General features: G+C 54.2%; 2 protein-coding genes across 2 annotated transcripts in view; one reads left to right on the forward strand and one right to left on the reverse strand.

Moving 5' to 3' along the window:
- Nucleotides 1-8,536, reverse strand: part of IGHMBP2 (immunoglobulin mu DNA binding protein 2) — a 22,869-nt gene extending 14,333 nt beyond the window's left edge. The window contains exons 1-6 of the mRNA XM_030451046.1: nt 8,461-8,536; nt 7,575-7,744; nt 6,565-6,757; nt 5,745-5,842; nt 2,700-2,863; nt 2,211-2,420 (exon numbers count right to left, since the gene is read on the reverse strand). Coding sequence (XP_030306906.1) covers nt 2,211-2,420; nt 2,700-2,863; nt 5,745-5,842; nt 6,565-6,757; nt 7,575-7,744; nt 8,461-8,534 — 909 coding nt within the window. The 5' untranslated portion in view covers nt 8,535-8,536. The remainder of the gene's footprint in view (nt 1-2,210; nt 2,421-2,699; nt 2,864-5,744; nt 5,843-6,564; nt 6,758-7,574; nt 7,745-8,460) is intronic.
- MRPL21 (mitochondrial ribosomal protein L21) lies at nt 8,504-18,915 on the forward strand. Its single transcript, XM_030451085.1, has 7 exons — nt 8,504-8,607; nt 9,647-9,707; nt 10,356-10,441; nt 12,575-12,738; nt 14,094-14,146; nt 18,073-18,176; nt 18,735-18,915. Exons 1-7 carry the CDS (start codon nt 8,580-8,582, stop codon nt 18,797-18,799), a joined length of 561 nt encoding a protein of 186 aa, XP_030306945.1. The 5' UTR covers nt 8,504-8,579; the 3' UTR covers nt 18,800-18,915.

Here is an 18,915-nt window from a genome sequence, read left to right on the forward strand (position 1 = left end):
CTTGAAGCAGGAGATCTCCCCAGGCTGACTGCTCCATGTCCAGCCAAAGAAGCAGCCTTGCATTTTTAAAAAGGTGTCTCTGAGCTGCAGAAAATGAGTCAGAGCAATATCTAGACAGGCTCATGGCTTGTTGTAGCAACACCTATTAAATAAAACACATCAAATCATCACCACTGGCTGCTGGAGCTTCCCTGGCCAGCAGCTCTGAGACAATGGCCAGAACAGTGTTCACTGCAAGTCACCCTGAGAAAGCCACCAGCACTCTCAGGTGGAAAATGGGAATATTTCCTGGGAGGGAAGGCTGATGACTTGAGAAAGCTGAAAGAGCTGCAGAGAGAAGCTTTTGTAAGCAGCCAAACCAATGAGACCTGATGGTTCCTACAGTCATCCTCCTGTGGATGGATCCTCTGGGGCCTATTGTGGCTCAGCTCACACTGCAGCCTTTCCCCTAGGAAAAGGGAATTCATGCCTCCCCTCTTTTGCTTGAACTTGTAGGTATCCAATACCTGTGAGACCTCTGCATGTCTGTCAAGTGCAGCCAGAACTGGCTGACAGGCTCTGAAGCTACAGAGGAGGGTCCCAGACAGATGTGGTGACAGCAGATCCCACAAGCACCCTGTCCTCAGCTGGATCCACAGGGACAGGGTGGGCATCACCCCCTGAGCTGAGCCAGGTCAGCACTGACCTTCTGCTGGGAACTGATGGTGCCAGGGGGGCCAAGGGGCCAAGGCTTACAATGGGGAGTGTTCTCTGATGCTGGGTGCTGACACTGAGATCTGAACATCACCCTGACTCTCAGCTCTGGGAGCAGCTGCGGATCCCAGCCCAGGGGTCCCACAGCCCTGTCAGCCCCACAGAGGATGTTTGGCAGTGGGATGGATCCCACCCCCCTCCTCATTAGGGCTCTATGGGTGCCAGCAGGTTCTAATTGTCCTGACCCACCTCCTTGGGTCCCCACCCACACCCTGGATGCTCTGGGAGCTGCATTTAAGGCCAGACCTTGCCCCCTTCCTGACCTATAGGGCCTGTGTTCTGGGTCTGGTGTCCTTGCTGGGGGAACTGCCTCATTGGCTGACCCACTGGACCCCTCTGCCCTTCCTGCTCAGGAACTGGGGGCTGCATCTTTCCAGAAGCTGATATCCTGGAGTGCCTGAGCAGGTAAGAGAAGGAGAAACAAAGGGGTGGAGGAAAATGCAAGTCCAACATTACCCAGCCCTCAGATACCCTCTTCTTCCCTTAATCTATGTGCAAGAACTCTGGATGCATTGGGAAAATGGCTTCTGGACAAAGCTGCTGCCAGAGGAGGGGGGCAAAAAGGCTAATTAGTATCAAAGCCTGTCATCTCAAGTGAGAGAGCTACTTTGTCAATCAAGTTTAGGAAAATTAGGTTGTGAAAGAAGAAATTAAGGCTGGATTTTTATAGTGTACTCTGCTTTCTACTTGAGGTGGCTGAGTGGGAGGGAGTGTCAGGACAGCCACACATCTTGTTAGGAAATGAATTAATGATGTGAATGTTTCTGGTGAAGAGGATGGCATGAACAACACCAGACAGATAATCTGGAGTGCAGGGCACTGCAGCATCTCCCCACGGAACAGGAATTATTATGAATTTTGCCACTTCCATGAGGAATTTGGCCAGGAGTTTTGCCCTCAGCTCCTTTTACAGCAGATGAAGAGGAGCACTGGTGGCAGGTCACTGGAGCTCAGGCAGAGGCTCTCTGAGGAACCTTTTCAGGCTGGAAGCCAGTTCTAAAACTGCCAGGATTGCACCCTGGTTCCTTTCCCCCAAGGCCAGGTTAAAAGCTTCCCAGCCAGAGTAAATGGGATGAATCCAGGCCACACCATTCCCCTCTGCTCTTAGTCCCTGCACTCTGCTGCTGCTCCTTCCCTCTCCTGCTGACTGACCACAGGGAGAGGCTCATCCCACCAGTCTCCTCTCCCTGCCTGTGTGTGGTAAGATCCAGACTGGGATGGTCACCGTGGGCTCGTGAGCCCACAGACACCAGGGTACAGGCTGGCCAGGGCTCCCATCAGGACTTGTGACTGTGGTTTGCCTCCAGGCACAGATTTTGGGGCATCCCAGAGCACCTGACTGTGGTGACTGCCTTCTGAGACAGTGCAAGAAGTGGCAGAATTGTTCCCTGGTGATGGAGACCCAGCAGCCCTGGTCAGGGCCTGTTAACCCAGGGTGTGGTGCAGGGATCACTTACAAAGGCCTGGTCAATGTCCTTCCTGATATCTGCCACTATCTGGGCATTGTCCCCACGGGCCAGGATGGCATCCAGGGAGTGCTGCTGGATGGGCTCCAGCAGGCGGGCGGGGTGGCCCAGCCGCAGGATGCGGGTGCTGTGGGTGCTGTGGGCTGCCAGCCTCTCCACCAGGTTATCCACTGCCACGTTAGAAGGGGCACAGCACAGGACCTGCAGGAGGAGAGAAACCCAAGGATTGTTACTGCCCAGGGCAGCAAAATGCTGGAGCAAGAGTGTCCGAGCAGCAAGAGAGCCAGAGGGAGGGAAACCAAGGTGGGCAGTGAAGCTCTGAGCCCCCAGGCACCAGAGGAAATCCTCACCCTGCTGCAGGGTCTTTAGTAAGCAGTGAGCCTGAGCTCTGAAGCTGCTTTCTGCACCTCCTGCAGGGCCCAGGCTCTGCAGTGAAGCAGAGGAACCCCAGGCTAAGCCCAGCTGCTTCCTGACACTCACTTTGAGGCCTTGCTGCACAGCTTGCAGGATGATCTCCACCAGGGTCGTGGTCTTCCCAGTGCCAGGGGGTCCATGGACTATGGCAAGCTCTCTCTGGGCCAGGCAGAAGGAGACAGCCTCCTGCTGGGACACATCCAGGGAGGTGTTGTACAGCTTCAGAGGCTCTGGGGAGACAGCAGCAGAGTCACTGGGACCTCAGCCTTGACTCAGGGGCTCAGTGAGCAGCACAAGTCCACAGGCACAAATTAATTCAGCTGATCATGAGGATAACTTTCCTGGGGAGGATGGCACGTTGTGTACCACCCAGCTGGCTAAAAAAGCCCAGGTTAGCAACAGGAGTGTTCTGAAACACACACGTGGGATCTCCTGGGTGTGGAGGCTGCTCTGGGTTTATTTTAAAGGTGAGCCAGCACATTTAGTGAGCCTGCAACAGGAGGAGGGGAGGAAGTAACTGATAGCACAAAAAAAATAAAAAATCACTCCTGTTCCAGTCCACAAACCCAACACAGCACCAGTGAAAAAAGAGCAGGGAAAACTACTGCCTCTCTGATCTTAAAAGAGCAGTCCTGTATTTTTTCAACAATCCCTGAAAAGGAAGAAAGGATACAAACCAGCAATAGAAATGATGAAAACTAAAATTAGTTGGGGCTTTAAAGATCAGAAAGGCAAAGAATGTGGAAGTTGCACTACAAGACAATTGGTTTCACTGCAGAAGACAGAGTTCTCAAAAGCTGCTTTTTACCTCCCAGATTTATCTAATTTAAACCCATATTTATTCTTATCTCCCATAATCCTGCTGCTAATCTCCTTGTTCATTATGGAAGTTAATTACAGCAAAGATGATGACTCATTACACTGAGGTTTACTGAAAATAATGTTCCCATAAAAGCTTATATAAGGCAAATCTCTGGGCATCATTCCCTGCTGGGCATCATGTGTTTTATCCCTCCCTTTGCATGAAGGGCTTGATAAAAAAGCATTGGAAGTTTTGGGGCTTTTTTTCCTGGTTTTAGGCAGGTTAACTTGTGTGTAACAACTTAATGCTCCCATGTAGCCAACTGCTGGCACAGACTTTTGAAGCAGCACAACTAAAGGGGGTGTCAGTGTTAAATGACATCTGCTAAAGATGCTTGGTGAGGAAGAGGGAGCAGGGCAAGAGGTGCTTTTCCCTGTTAAGCTGCCTCTTGCCTTAGACATCATTTTTGAATTAGTGTGCTGCCGACCAGGAGAAGATCAGGCAGCATCCCATGGGCTGGGGAAGAAGGGAGAACTGCCAAACAAACTGGAAGGCATTTCCCACCACGAGGAACAGCCGGCACGTAGGAGTCATTGATGTTTCCTCCTCGCCCAGGGGATGAGCTCAGAGCCAGGCTTCTCCACACCCCCTCCCTGCAGCAGACACTGCCCAAGTTGCCATCGTGTGGGCAGGTTGGGAAATGTGTCTGTCCTCTGGGCTGGGGGAGGAGGAGGAAGGCAGAGCCCCTGAGGGGATGCTGTGGCTCCTCCCTGCTCCTCTCCAGGGGATGCTGTGGGCTCCAGGTGTGTTCACCTGAGGAAATGCAGTCTGTGCACCCCAGCAGGGCTCTTGGATTCATAAGCACAGACACACACAAGTATCTGCTGGATAGGCAGAAGGATTTGCAGAGCTACTTCCAAAGGACAGACCTGTTAACCCAGCTCTGCAGTGCTGCCCCCTGATCTGTGGAAAGGAGGAGTGTAAATCTGCAGGGTGGGTCTGATGGTGGTCAGGGAACTCAGCCCTTGGAATGAAACCTGATCTAGGAGTCTACCACTGGGAAAAAAAAAATAAAATCCACCACCAAGGTTGGTCTGCCAAAAACATTTCCAGAGATTTTTCTGCACTTGAGGTGAGGAAGTGGGTTGGAGGGTTACAGCCAGCTCCAGGGAGGGGTCTTTGCACCAACCACGGATGGGAACAGTGCTCAGGTTGCCCAGAGCTGGAGACCTCTTGCTTCCCAGTGTCTGTTCCTCCTCATCAGTCTGCACAGGCACCAAGAGCAAACCTGGCCCTGTCCCACCCCTCTGCAGCACAACCTGACTGCAGCCCAGCACAGTGGGACAACATCCAGGGGGTAATCACGCCCGATGCTTCCAGACCAGGAGCTGGCAGCCCTGAGTGACCTGCACAGGGTTGTTGTGCCTGTGAGAAGGCACCCCCGGAGTGCTGGAGGGGAAGGGGAAGTGTCTGCTCCTTGAGGAGCAGAGCGGTGCTGGCCTCTGCTGGCAGCAGAGCCTCTCCAGATCCACCACAGCTTGGTCATGGGAGGAGATCCTGTGCCAGGGAGGTGCAGCAGCTTTCTGGTTGGGGAGAAAGGAGCTGTGGAGTCAGAAGGTCCATGGGAGGCTGTTCCACCCTGCCAGAGCCTTTTGCTGTTCCCAGGTGAGATCCTGCCCTCTCCTCTTGCATCCCCTCTGTCTGTCTAACGTGGCCAAAGGGTTCTGTCTGTCAGTGTTCTCACTGCTGGGGAGATGTGAAATTCATCTCTGGGCTTGGCTCAGCCCATCTGAGCCATCTGGTGAGAAGGAATTTGTTACAGGGCAGTAACAGAGGGGCAGTTCTGCAACCACAAGGGGAAAAGCAGAGCTGAAGTGAGTCCATTACAATTTAATTCTTGTAGCTAAGATTAAAATCCTGAGTGCACTGAAGTCTCCAGGTAGCCCTTCACCTAAGTGCAGGGCTCATCCCTTTGGAGCTGAGACTCACACCAACACATACTTTGGCAGTGGTACTTGGTGTCAGAAGCCAGCAGGGACAGAGCAGAGCCCTTCTTCTGTGGGCAGGAAGCTTCAGGCTTCATGATTGCTCTGGAGTGACAAGATTTCCCCCTTTTCTCCACAATAACTTCCCATATCTCTGCTTAAAACCAGCATGAGAGGAGTAGCACCCCTTCTGCTCCCACCCACCCAACTCTGACATCATGTACCAGGGCAGACTGAACCCAGGAGCAGCCTCAGCGTCCCTGGCTGGGAAGGCCCTGAGGCTCTGACCCTAAAGGTACAGAAAATTTCTCTAGAAATCCTTACTTGTGTCACTGGCTGGGCTGGGAGCAGAATTGAAGAAGAGGACATCAATGAGCCTGGCAGCTGGGCCAGCACGGTACCCATGGAGTGTGTGCAAAGCTCTGCCAAAGAAGCAAAGAGGAGAGTTACAAACACAGCTGGGATTCCTCTGGGGATTCCTCTGCACCTCAGGGCTCACTGGCAGGAGACTGTGGCCACAGCTTTAACTCTTCCAAAGCTGAGAAGTGTTATTTCACACCAGACAGGCCCTGAGTGCTGCACCCCCTGGCTCCCACCCACACACATCCCTCAGACTGCTCAGACCTCCAGGCCCTGCTGGCAATCCAGGCTGATATGGTCAGAGCCTGTGCTGAGCCCTTCCAGCACATCAGTTCAGCCAAGAACCACCCCCTTCTCCTTCCAAGATGGAAAAGGCTCTGCACAGAACCCAAGCAGTGCCAGAGGTGACAAAATGTGGCACAAAAATGTGCTGCTGAGTGTGGGATGAGGGGTGGGAGAGGGAAGAGCAGGACCATTGCAGGCAGCAAGTAGATCCATTCAGGCTGTTGTGAGGCTGCAGTGCAGCAGATCCAGATGAGGCATCCCCAGCCTGGGTGCCCTCAGCAGGCAGCAGAAAAGGAAAAATGCACTCAAAAAGGTGGATCCCTCCCCTGTGTGGAGATGCCATGGCAGTCAGAGGGATGAGACAGGAAAGGAGAGGAGCCAGGCCTTCTGAAAACTGAGCTCTGTCTCTGAGGAGCCTTTCCAGAGTAACAGTGGTGATTTCCAGCAGGCTTTGGTATCCCTGGGCAGAGGGACCCCTGGGCAGCCCCCTGGCACTTACTTCCTCATCCTGTTGTAGGTGACATCGTTGGCCAACTTCAGGAGGCGGTAAGAGCCCTCAGGGTCCAGGCTGGGAAGGCCCTCCTGGGACTCCTCAAAGGCCACAGTCACAGCTCTGGGGGTGACACCTGTAATGACACCACTGGAGAGAGGGTCCCCCTGGCCAGCAGAGTCGTAAAGGCCCACGATGTCCCCTGCAGAGAGGAGTTTGGAGAGAGAGAGCAGGAATCAGAGCAAAGGTTTTGGCAAAGAAGCTTTTACTGGAGAGAGCAGTGTCCTCCCAGGTGACTGCTGTGCAGCCATCAGCAGAGCAGAGGCTCTTCCAGTCCTGCTGTCACTGCCAGGTGACAAAGGAGTGGAACCCCATGGTATGGTGGTGCAGTGGAGACTTCCAGCAGGATGTCTGACTAAGTTTGTAACCTGGCTGGGGAGTCACACTCGTTGAGGGTTAAATTTCATATTTACAAAGTGCAGGAACCTCTCCTCCCTCAGGTCCCTCAGCTCCAGCTGTGTTTTCATGGATGTCAGGGCAGAGACACCAGTGACAAGGGCACTGGTGCTGGGTCTGTGTTCATCCATACCTTTATTTCCAACAGAAACCCCACATGCCCACTGCTAACAGCACCTATTTCACTGCTTCCTTGCCCAAAACAGCAGTGCAGGGGAGGGAGGAAACATGGTAATGTGGAAAGGAAAAAAAATAAATCCATTTTGCAACTAAAAGGTGACAAAAGCTCCTTACTGACTGCCACAAACATTTCACCTTGTGAAAACAGTGCCAAAAATCTGTAATGACCAGAGACCAGGGTTTTGTTTTTATAATTCCAGAAGGAACACCAGCTCTGACCACTGGTGCCACATAAGAGCCAAGGGACAAGGAGGCTGCTTCTCCCCAGACCCATCCCCTCCCCATGAAGCCTTCTCCATTTCTTCCATCCGTTTCCAAAGGGCAGAGGGGGAGGACACTGCTCAGCTCTTGACTTGCTTTGTGTGGAGAGGAACAGCACTCACCAGGCCCGAAGCTGTTGTAGGGCAGCTCTGTGTCTGGGGGGTGTTTCCTGGGCTGGAAGGTGACGAGCAGGCGGCCGTAGAGCCCTGTCCTGTGGGCAGCAGCACGGAGATGGAGCAGACAGAGCCCACGGTGCTGCAGCTCCCGCAGGGACACACTCTGCTGCCAGGTCCTGAAAAACAGACACAGAGACACAGGCACACAGAGACAGACAGACAGAGACACAGGCACACAGACACAGAGACACAAAGACAGTCACAGGCACACACACACACAGACACAAAGACACAGGCACACACACACAGAGACACAAAGACAGTCACAGAGACACACAGAGACACAGGCACACAGACACAGACAGACAGACAGACATCAGCTCCAGGACACCCCCAGGGTAGGGAAGGAGGGGAAGGATGCTGGGGCTGCAGTGGGTTTGCCCCCGGCTGTCTCAGAGAGGTCTGTGGGGTTTTTATCCCCAAGCCCCAGGTTTACTCTCCTCAGGCCCCCTTCCTGCCTGGTGTCCTGGGCTGCAGGGACAGGAGGTGTCAGGGGACAGCAGGCTGTGTGGGGACAGACAGCCCCGTCCTGGGGCCTTGGGCTGTGCTGGTGGCACAGGAGCTGTGTGTGTCCTGCAGGTGACACCGGGGTTTCCCTTGGGGGACAGAGCAGATCCTGGGAACAGGAGCCACCAGGGTTCTCCTCAGGGGGCAGCAGACCCTATGGAGGTGCCACCAGGGCTCCCCTCAGGTGCCACCACGGTTCCCCTCAGGGTCCAGCAGGCCCTATGGGTGCCGCAGTCTCCCCTCAGGTGCCACCATTCCCCCCCAGCCCGGTGCCTCGGGCCGCTCCCGCAGGCTCCCCCGGCCCGGTTCCGCCCCTTCCCGGTACCTGCTCTGGGCGAGCTCTGCCTCCCGCTCCTCCCGCAGCAGCCGCAGCTGCCGCTCCGCCGCCTCCGCCGCCATCTTCCCGCCCCCCGCGCTTCCGCTTCCCTGTCAGGAGGCAGCGCCATGGCGGGGCCCCGGGCCAGGGCTGCAGGTCAGCGGGGACCGGAGCGGGACAGGGGATCCCAGCCGGGCCCCGGGCAGCGGGAGCCCCGTCCCTGGGAGGGAGTTAGAGGGGGGAGTTTGTGTTCGGGGTGCTGAGGGACATGGGTTGGTGGTGACCTGGGCAGTGCGGGGTTAAAGCTTGGAGCTGGTGACCTGGAGAGGGTTTTTCGGTTCAAATGGTTGCACGATGCTGGGACCCGGGACTCTGCCAGCCTGGGGGCAGCCGCAGAGGTGTGGAGGGGGGGAGGAAGAAATGGGAACCAGAAGGAGCATGACCTGCACCCCCATTGCCAGCACCCCCATTGTCTGCCCTTCTCCAGCTGTCTGGGCACAGCCCGGGGGTCCCAGGACCCCCCCTGCTCTCTGGGCTCTGTGGGAGCAGGCGGGGGGCTCAGGGTGGGTGAGTGGGGTGTCTGTCACTCGGTGTCCTTCAGCGAGGGGCTGTCCCAGCACACTGGGTTTGCAGAGGTCTGTGGCAGGGCTGAGCACAGGCTGCCCTTAGCCGAGCAGGTTGTTCCCCAAAGGGCAGTGTTACCCCAGAGCCAGCCCGGGGGAACCCCTCAGCACTGCCTTCCCCTCTGCTGCCCCTTCCTGCAGAGAGCTGGAGATGGGCTCGAGGGGTAATTTCAGCTGTGGTAAAGCCCTTGTTCTGTGAAGGTTCGTGTTTGTCACTCTGGAAAGCACAAATGCATTTTTCTGATTCCAGCATTCCATGGGAAAAGGTGTTTGGGGTGGTGAGAGCCCAGGCACAGGGCATGGAAAGCAAATTCTCCCAGTTCCTGTATCACTGGGAGGTGCTGGTGAGGTGCTCTCACACTGAGAGCTGTGTCAAGCTCAGGAGAAATTAGAGAGAATCCTGGAGTAACTGCTCCATCCCCTCTGCAGAGGGCTGGAAGGCTCCTACCCCTGCCTTGTAGCTCATTTCCTCCCTCCTCTGCCTTTCCCAGCCAGTACAAAGCCTTCCCAGGGACTGGAAGCCCTGGGGGTTGCTGTTTGTGTTTAACTCTCCTTCCCTTTCTCTCTTCCAGCCCTCTTGCTTTCCTCTGTGGTCCGGCACCAGAGCTCCCAGAGCATCTCCCCGCAGCACGGGTAATGTTGGGGCACTTTCTGCTTTGCTTTTCACCCCAGGGAATGCTCTCCTTCCCCAGGAGCTGGGGGGCAGCTTGCTGCTCCTTTGGAGAGGAGGTTTGGCACAGCTCTGGGTTGCTTCCCAGTAAGTTTTGGATTCACTGCCCCTTCTCAGCTACCTAAGCCGGAGGAGAGCTCTGTTGGATTGTGTAATTAAGCAAATAATTAGAGATGGATAATTAGATCCTGCGCTGAGTGAGTGTGGGCTCAGTCTTGGTAGGCAGCAGGGAAGTCACTCAATAGGGATGTGGCAAACTCCTCAGCTGCAGGAAGGGCTTCGGCTGCCCCTCATCCTTCTGGGCATGGACAGTCTGCTCCCAGGCCAGGCTCATCTCCCACCTGGAGTCTGAGACCTGATAAACACTGGATGCTGATAAGCACTGGGCACCTGACAACTCCAGAACTGTCCCTGCAGTCCCTGTACAATGTGACTTAACAGCCCCAGCACCACAGCACCCCGAGCCAGGGACCTTCAGGCTCCAACTCCTGCTCCCCCTGTGGGAAAGCAGTTTCTCCTCCAACTCCTTTTACCTTTTTTCCTCTCTCCATGTTTCACATCTCTTGACAGTACCCATTTGCTACAAGTGCATTTCACCTTCTCATTCACAGACTTGTTGCCAAAACATCTCTGACCTCACCTCCTTGGCCTGAAGTGAAACTCCCAGATCCAGCAGAAGAAGCCAAGTATCATGCAGGTAAAGTGACAGCCAGCCCTCCAGCACTGCCATGGCTGGCCTGGCTGAGCATTAGTACAGGTTTTGGAGCTGGTTTCTGTTCTTCACATTTTTATCTCAATTCTGGCCTGTGTTAGTGTCACTGGGGCTGTGACAGAGCTGCAGGGGTGTGACACAAGGCAGAGAGCAGCTGGGAAGGGACAGGGCAGGAGTGAGAACCTTCTTGTCCCCACATCTAGCCAGGGACATTGAGTGCAGCAGGGAGGTTCCTGTAGGTGTTTCCCTGCCATGCTCCTGGCTTGGCCTGGCTGGAATGTGTCAGTGTCCCCCCTGGGACTGGGCAGAACTTCCCCTGGCAGGTGGGATGTGACAGGTAAACACCCAAAGGTGATGTGCTGAGCTCATCCCACCTGGGAGCACTGGTGGTAGGGACACTGGGGTGGGGTGGAGTGGGGTTGGATGGGATGGATTGGGGTGGAGTGGGGTGTGATGGGATGGGGTGTGATGGGGTGGGGTGGAGTGGGGTGTGCTGGGCTGGGGTATGCTGGAATGGGATGGGGTGAGGTGTGCTGGGGTGGGATGGAATGGAATGGGATGGGGTGGGATGGGATGGGATGTGCTGGGCTGGGGTGGGGTGTGGTGTGGTGTTCTCAGGACCAGGCAGCACCCATCTCCCATCCCCAGGGTGTGGGTGGCTCCTGCAGTTGCTGTGGTGGTGGCAATGAGCAGTGAGGGCTTCAGGAGGGCCCTGAGCTCGGATGGCCACTGCCAGACAGCCACACTGCTGCCCTGTGTCAGCCCCTGGGTCACCTCTGCTGGAAGTGGGGGAGACCTGAAAGGGGCAAAGGAGTTCTGCAGGGGAGAGGGGAAAGCTGGGCTGTGTCCCCCCCTCAGTGCAGCCCCTCCTCTGGCTGAGGGGTGTTCATGGCTGTGCTCCAGCTCTGCTCTCTGGCTGCTTTCCATCCTGCTCTTTGTCTCCCTTGTGCCCCCGGGGTTCCTGAGGTGACAGACAGTGTTCTGCCCCAGCAGTGAACCCTCAGCTGCTCAGTGGGATCTGCTGGAGCCCTGGTGTGAGCCAGGGTCCCATCTGAAGCCCCTGATGGCTCCCCTGGGGCTCCTGGGGGCTGCTCTGATTTCCGTGCTGTGTAACCTCCTGCTGGTGATGAGCTTGGATCCTTCTGCCCTGGCTGTGCTTCTGCAAGGCAGGGAGCAGCCAGAGCCCTCCCCTGCTGCCTGAGGGAACAGCCAGGGATATTTTGGGAAGGGTCACTCCAGGGGGTGCTGAGAGAGGAACCATGCTGGCAGGCAGATGGTAAAATCACTTCTTGATGTTCCCTGACATGGGAGGTGTTGGGAAGAGTTGTCCACATCTCAAGGATGGTGAGGAAAATGTCTCTGGTTTGAGTTATAAAAAGACTGAGGAGGAAGCCCCAGGGGGAGGAAGGTGAAATTGGAGAAGGAAATGAACCTTGTCAGAGCGTGGCTCTGCTGGGGGCTTGGCTGAGGGAAAACTGTAGGACAGCAATTAGAAAGCTGGGGTTTGAAATGTTGACCACAGCACAGGGATGGACCTGGGTCAGCAGCTCAGAGCCAGAAGAAATTCCTTGTGCTCGTTGTGTACAAAAAGAGGCAGGGATTCTAATTTTTCTCTGGACTTTCTCTGGCTGACCACTGTGAATCAGAGAGAGGAGTACACAGTGGGGGGTTTCTTCTGGGACAGCAGTTCCAGCAACACAGAAGCTGAACTCTTCATCCTGGTGGGAACTGCAGCAACTACTGCCTTGCAGATCATTTCTGTTCTTACCACAACCTTTAGCAGTTTGTGTCTGCTGAGTTGAAACTTGGAGGCTTCCAGGCTGTTCCTGTAAGGGCTGGTTTAGTTTGACCAACTGCTGAATTCCTCTCTGTCCCAAAGGCACGTTGGTTTGTTTACATTCCAAGAAAAAAAAATGATTCAGCTACTTTTGAGGACAATGAAGAAAAATCTGCTTTTCCAGTTACAGAAAAGAAGTTGCTCCTTTCCTGAGCAGCTCAGGAGGCTGGAAAGCTGCTGCTTGGCAGTGGAGTGCTGCTCATTAAGCAGAACCTTTTGATGTGCCCATAAAAATTGTCTTTGGGTTCAGTTCCTGCTCCCTCCCTGCTGTTTGCCCACAGAAGTGGTACAGAAGGTGAAGGAGCTGATCGCAGCGGGGCGGTACGGGAGGCTCTTTGCTGTGGTCCACTTTGCCAGCAAGCAGTGGAAAATCACCAGTGAGGATCTGATCATGATGGACAACGTCCTGGAGGCGGAGTGTGGAGACCGCATCCGGATGGAAAAGGTGGGTGCCAGGCTGCTGCCCTGCTCCTGGGGCCAGAGCAGAGGCAAAACCCACAGCCAGGTTGTAAGGAGAGCTCTCCTCTTGCTCCTCTTTGCTGTAGTTCTGCTCCACTTCCAGTTCCTCTGCTGGTGACAATATTAATGTGGTTTCTATCGAGCAGGGCTGGGGTGAGTCATGGCATGCTGCAGGAGGAGGCACATTCCTCTTGGGCTAACTTCATCCAAAAGAAAAAACTAAACTAAAATAAACGAGAGCTGTTGTTTCTAGAGGCAGCAGCTGAAGCCTGTGGTTACCTTGAGGCTCCAAAACCAAAATCCTTGCAGTTCCCCCCAGGGGACTGTCACTGCTCAGAGCTGCACCAGATCCTTATCAGGATGAGTGGGTTGGTGGAGGGAGAGGGCAGAGGGGAGAGCTGCCAAGGTGGAGTTTGGTATCTTTATCCTTAGCCCTGGTTAACTGGCAGGAACTTGCAGAGACTTGTTAACCCAGAGTTAGGTGTAGGATGATGAAGGGGGATCCTTCATCAGGGATCCTGCTGGCTGTCAGAGCCAGGCAGGTTTGTTGCTCCTCCCGTGCTCTCAGCTCCAGTTTTGAGGCTTCTCTGCATCTGTGTCCTCCATCCTCATGCTCAACAAAGAGAGGATTTTCATGGAGCAGCCAGCTAGGAATACAGAGGCCTAGATGGGAGTGGAGAAGGTGGAAAACTTCCCAACCACCTTTGGGGATTTCACAGTCAAAACCCAAAGTCAGGCCCCTGGTGACCAGAGAGAGTGCCTGGAGCTGCTGCCATGCAGTTAGTGTGGGGAAGGCAGGCTGTGAGAATTGCTGCCTCCCCTCACCACAGCCTCTCTCTTCCTGCCTGCTCCTTGCCATGTCCAGATGTCCATTTCTTTACTGCTCACCTCGAGGCCTCAGGGAGGAGGAGGAGGAAAGCATTTCTGTACCAGGATACTGAGCAGTTCTATAAAAATGTATGATTTTAGGAGCTACCACTCGCTCAGATCCCACGCAAGGCTTGTTATTCTTCTCCCCTCTATTGCTCCTCATCTCTTTTGCAACTGTTGGTGAGGCAGAACAGAAGGGTTCAGTGTGTTCTGATCAACAGGGAGATATTTGCAGAGGACGTTTCAGTAGGGTACACTCCTGCAAGAGCCCAGTTCATGAATCTGTTCCTTGCCTGCTGGCTGCCTCTCCCCACCATCCCTCTCTGGTGCCAGTGTCAAGTCTGACATGTGTAAAGGCCCGTTTTTAAGCAGTTTTGGCTCCTCTATGGTGACTGTAGAATTGGGAAGATATTGCTTGCATTCCTGCTGGGATGATGGGGCAGTGATTTATGTCTGATTTATTTTCCACAGGTTCTGCTGGTTGGTGCTGACGACTTCACACTTATTGGGAGGCCGCTCCTGGGGTAAGACAGCTCTCACAGGAATTACCTTCCAGACAGGTCTTGTGTTTAATTGCAGCTTCAGAGCTCCTGCAGTCCCTGAAGCTGAAGAAAAACCCGAATTTATCAGCACTAGCTTTTTTCCCCAGCCCTGTGGCTTTTGGAAGAGTCACCAATAAAACCAGGTCTTCAGCCTCTGCTGACTCCAGCCATCACCACAGTGATGTGGGTGACTGTAGGACAGTCACCTCTGTTGGGGATGGCTCTTTCTCTCATGGTAGAAGCCTTGCACAAGCCAGCAGTAAATCTTGCTCTTCAGCATCTTACCCTGCTTGTGATGATAGCCACCTTGGAATAACCCAGCAATCCTTCCCTGGCACTGGGCAGTTTCACTTGGGTTGTTTTATCCCCCTTCCTTTTGCCCTTGCCTTAACCCATCAGTCCTTAATCTTGTAAAGTTCCCAGTTTTCCCTTCCTCCAGTGGTCACAGAAGAGGGGAGGAGGCACCATCTCCATTCCAGTGCTGTGGGACCTGCTCTACACCTGGATCTTCTGCCTTTGCTTTTCCAGAAGCCTGATGTGGGGATCAGGTGGCAACTGCTCAGCTCCCAGCAAGGGCAGGAGCTGCTCTTTTCCCCTGGACAGGAGGTTTTGGTGATAAAACCCAAGTCAAAAGTGGTGAGAGTGTTTGGAAGCCCTGGCTGTGGGCTGAACCACACGTTTGGGTCTGAGCTCAGATTGCAGCAGTTCTGGCAGAGGATGGTCAGATAAGGAGGAGCTTCAGTACATCTGAGCATTATTTCTTGGTGGCTTGGTAGGTTCAGGTTAGAAATACCATGTGGTTTCAGATGGGTTTCACTTCTGAGTGCCTGCTGTGGTACTGGGGGGTTGTTGGTGTTTAAGGAGTTAGTTGTGAAGTGCTTGCACAGCTGATGAAGCAGTTTCAGTGGCACTGTTGGGAAGTGCCTCAGGTTCCCCATGGTGGGGAACTGGCAGTCCTTCCAGCAGTGCTGCAGACAGAGCTGGAACAGCAGGGCACTGGGAGCCTGGGAGATGCTGCCAGACATATTGCACTTGTGGAAGATTTCAGAAAGGGGGAATCTCATTATTAGGACCATGAATGTCATCTTGCAGACACTGAGAGCCCGTCTGTCCTTCCCCTGGCCCTGGGGGGTTCTTTGCACCACCCAGTTGGTGTGCTGGGCTTGGCTGGTGAGACCCAGGAGCTCTGGGGAAGGAGGAGAACCATCTGTGTGGTTCCTGCAGGTGCTCCAAGTGTGAGGAGAGCCCTGCCAGGTGCTTGAAGCTGACCAGGCTGCACATCTGCCAGTGTCAGCTGGAACTCTGGCAGAGGAGGAGGAGGCTGAGCAGGCAGGGAGGAAGGCTGCTGGGAGGTGCCACCCTCCCTCCCCTGCCATAGGGAAACCTCCTGAGTCCTCAGCTCTGCTGCACGGGCTGAGGAAGGGAAAGCAGGGCCCAGTGGGGACTGTAATTCTTTCAGATGGTTCCCAGTTGTGCCTAAACCACAGAGGTTTGGGGCTGGATGGGAACACAGGCAGGCTTGGTTTTCTGTTTTAAAAATAAACTCCTCAAATGCTTGGAGCAGCCTCCATGTAAGACATTTCCTTACAGCTGCACTCCCTGCTCAGGCTTGGGGGTGGGTGGGAGCTTGTCCAGGTTTGTGCAGATGGTCATGTTTGACTTTGCTGTAGCAGTCAGATACCTCCCAAGATGACACTTCTCTAAAAACCTTAAAAAACAACAGTGCAACAAAACATATCTGCGTGGCAGAGGCTATTCTGGGAACGTCTTGCTGGCTTCTGCTCTGGAATCTCTTGGGGTTTGTGTTTGCTCAAGCTCGTGGCTCTCTGGTGGATGGGCAGGAGGGCAGCAGGCAGCATGCAGCTGTGCTTTGGGTAGCTGTGCAGCACAGAAATTCCACTTTTTTGAGCTGTGGTCACAACCCAGGGCATTGCAGGTTTGTGTTGCAGGCCACTGCTGAGTGCCCTCAGCTGTGTCAGACCTGAGGGGAAGGAATGGTGGCTGTGAGAAAGATGAGCTTATTCTAGACAGAGAGCAGCTGCTGGGGGGCTTCTTCCTGCAGTGACCCTGAGCTCTCTTGTGCTGCCCCCCCCAGCTGCCACCTTGGACCTGTTCTGCTCCCAGCCAGCCTGGCTGGCACTCAGATACCTCGTGCAGGGAGCAATCTTGTCAGTGTGAAGGATAACCCCTTGTGATCCCTGGGGGTTGTGCCCTGGATCTTTACGCTGCTGCATGCCCCTAGCACTCAGCCCAGCTCAGGGCTTTGAGATTTCAGGGTTTTCCTTGCCTCCTGCAAGACTCTGATAGCTGTTGCTTTGTTGGGAAGCCTTTTGCTGCTGGAAGCAGCAGGCCTGGCTGTCCCTGTCAGACTCTGGGAAATGTGTGACCCCCTTTTTATTTTTATGGACATTCCAATCATACCTAAAACGTTCAAACACTTGATAAAGTTGTTTTGGGTTTTTTTTTCCCTCGGGCTCTCTTTTGCTGAGGACTTTTCTTATTCACTTGCACTTCACCAGCAAGTTAGTTTCTGCTCTGCTTCAGCCTTCTTTCACCCAGCTGGTCCTGGAGCTTTGTCCCACAGGGAAGGATTCCCAGGGCCTGCTTGCCTGCAACTTGGTTGTGCAGCATGAAGCCACATGAAGCCTCAGCAAGACCCTTTAAGCTTTCCTGGAGAGCACATCAGCACCCACCAGCAATGTGGGGGACACATCTACAGACCCAAAGCTCCCTGTGTGTTGTCCTGGGGGCTCCTATCTCTGGGCTGCATCTGGAGAACCTCCCTCAGCTGGGCTGCCAGGGTCACCCAGTGATCTCTTGGAATCTGGGTGATCTGAGTCTGTGTGCTTCTGGAGAAGTCACTAAGTGCAGCTTAGATCAGATTGCTCCTCAGGACACCCTTCCCTCCCCACTCAAGGATGCAGTCTGCAAGATATATCTATTGCACCTGGAGGGTAAACGTGGAGAGATGGTAAATGGCTCAGAGCCTTTGGCCTCCTGGTGACCTTGCTGGAACAGTTGGGCTCCATGGGCTTCCCCTCTGCCCCCCTTCACTGCAGACAGAGCTGTCTGTCAGGAAAATGTTCTTTAAATGTCTTCCTGCAGGGAAACGAGCATGCTGATGAGCTTTTAATGGTGTTCTGCAGGGAGGCTGCACAAGAAGTGTCTCTTCCCCCTCCTCCCCAGTGGCTGTTGATTAAAACCATGCTTTCCAAAGACTGGCTCTTGTCTGGAGAGACTTCTCTTCCCAGAGGAGCTGTGGTGCAGACAGGTAGCTGGTCCTGCTTTCACACCACCTTGTTTTCCAGCTCTGCTGTTTCTCAGGGCTCTGTTTCTAACCATGGGGGGACTGCTTCCCTCAGAGAAGCCCTGGGTGGGCAGGAGGTGTGTTTGTCTCTTTTCACTGAGCCTTTACTCAGGTGAGCAAGGGGAGAAGACTTCCCTCCAGCTGCCCATGGTACTCTCTGTAAGGTGGTTGGACCTCTGTGCTGACCAGTGTGGCACAGGAGAAGGGGCCACGGGTGGGCTTAGCCCAAACCATGAGCAGAGCAGGACACGTGAGTCTGCCAGGGGAATTTATCTCACTCTAATCCTACAAGTTCCTGCAGGTTCATCTTCCTGCTGCCTCCCTGCCTGTTTCTGATCTCATCCCTCACATGACAGGGGTGTTGCCCTGCAGACTGCCACATCACTTGGCTGGCCCACGTGCAGCACCTTCAGGTTTTTGTGTTTGCACCCCAAAGGCAAAACCCTGTCAGAGCTGCCTCCTTCCACTGGGGCTCTGTGGGCCCTCTGGGTCTGGGCTCTGTAGGGCAGGACCTGTTATCTCTGTGTCACTGTTCCCCGCTCACTGATAGGGGAAGGATGTAAATCATTAAAGAGTGATGCTGTTAACATGTGTTTTTAAGGAAGGATCTGGTCCGTGTGGAGGCAACGGTGATCGAGAAGACGGAGTCGTGGCCAAAGCTGAACGTGCGCTTCTGGAAGAGGCACAACTATGAGAGGAGGAAAAGTAAGATGGAGACAGAACTTCCTTCCCTGCTTCTTTTGGTGCTGAATCCAGGAGGGGGATGTACCCTGACCCAAGGGCAGCTCCTGGAGAGGGAAACTCCCTCACTGTGTCCCCAGGAGCCCTGGTGGCACAGCACCCCTTCCCCAGCCCCGCCTGTGCCCACTCTTCTCAGAGAGGGGATCTCCTGGCCAGAAAAGCACTCCTGTTCTCTTTCCAAAGCCTTAAATGTTGGCTCTGCAGTCACAGGTGTCAGCAAGCCTCAGCAGTATCCTGCAGCAGGCTTTTGGATTACCAAACCACTGCCCTGCTCAGCTGTGGCTGAGACAGAGGTAATTTATGACTGGTTTTTTTATGGAATGGACTAAAACTCTGACCAGGCTGACCAAGACCTCTTGTTCCTCCTTTGGTGAGGGTGTGCAGGGTCCTGCTGAGGTGACACCACCTGCAGCACAGCCTTCCCAGGCTGGAGCTGAGCCAGCAGCAGTTGTTCCAGAGGTCTGCAGCAGTCTTGTGCTCTCATCTGATCTCTTTTTTTTTGTTTCCTTTTTTCTTTTCCAGTCATCACAAACCCACAGACTGTCCTTCGGATAAACACCATAGAAATTTTCCCCTGTTTGTCCTGATTGCCTGATGGGATGCTGCCTGGCTTAGGTTTATCACTGCTTCAGGCAAGTGTGGAAATAAACCTGGTGTATTGTGTGAAAGTTCTGGGCATGTTGCTCTTGTCAGAAATGGAAAA

Source organism: Calypte anna, chromosome 5 (genome assembly GCF_003957555.1).
Source record: "Calypte anna isolate BGI_N300 chromosome 5, bCalAnn1_v1.p, whole genome shotgun sequence".
NCBI lineage: Eukaryota > Metazoa > Chordata > Aves > Apodiformes > Trochilidae > Calypte > Calypte anna.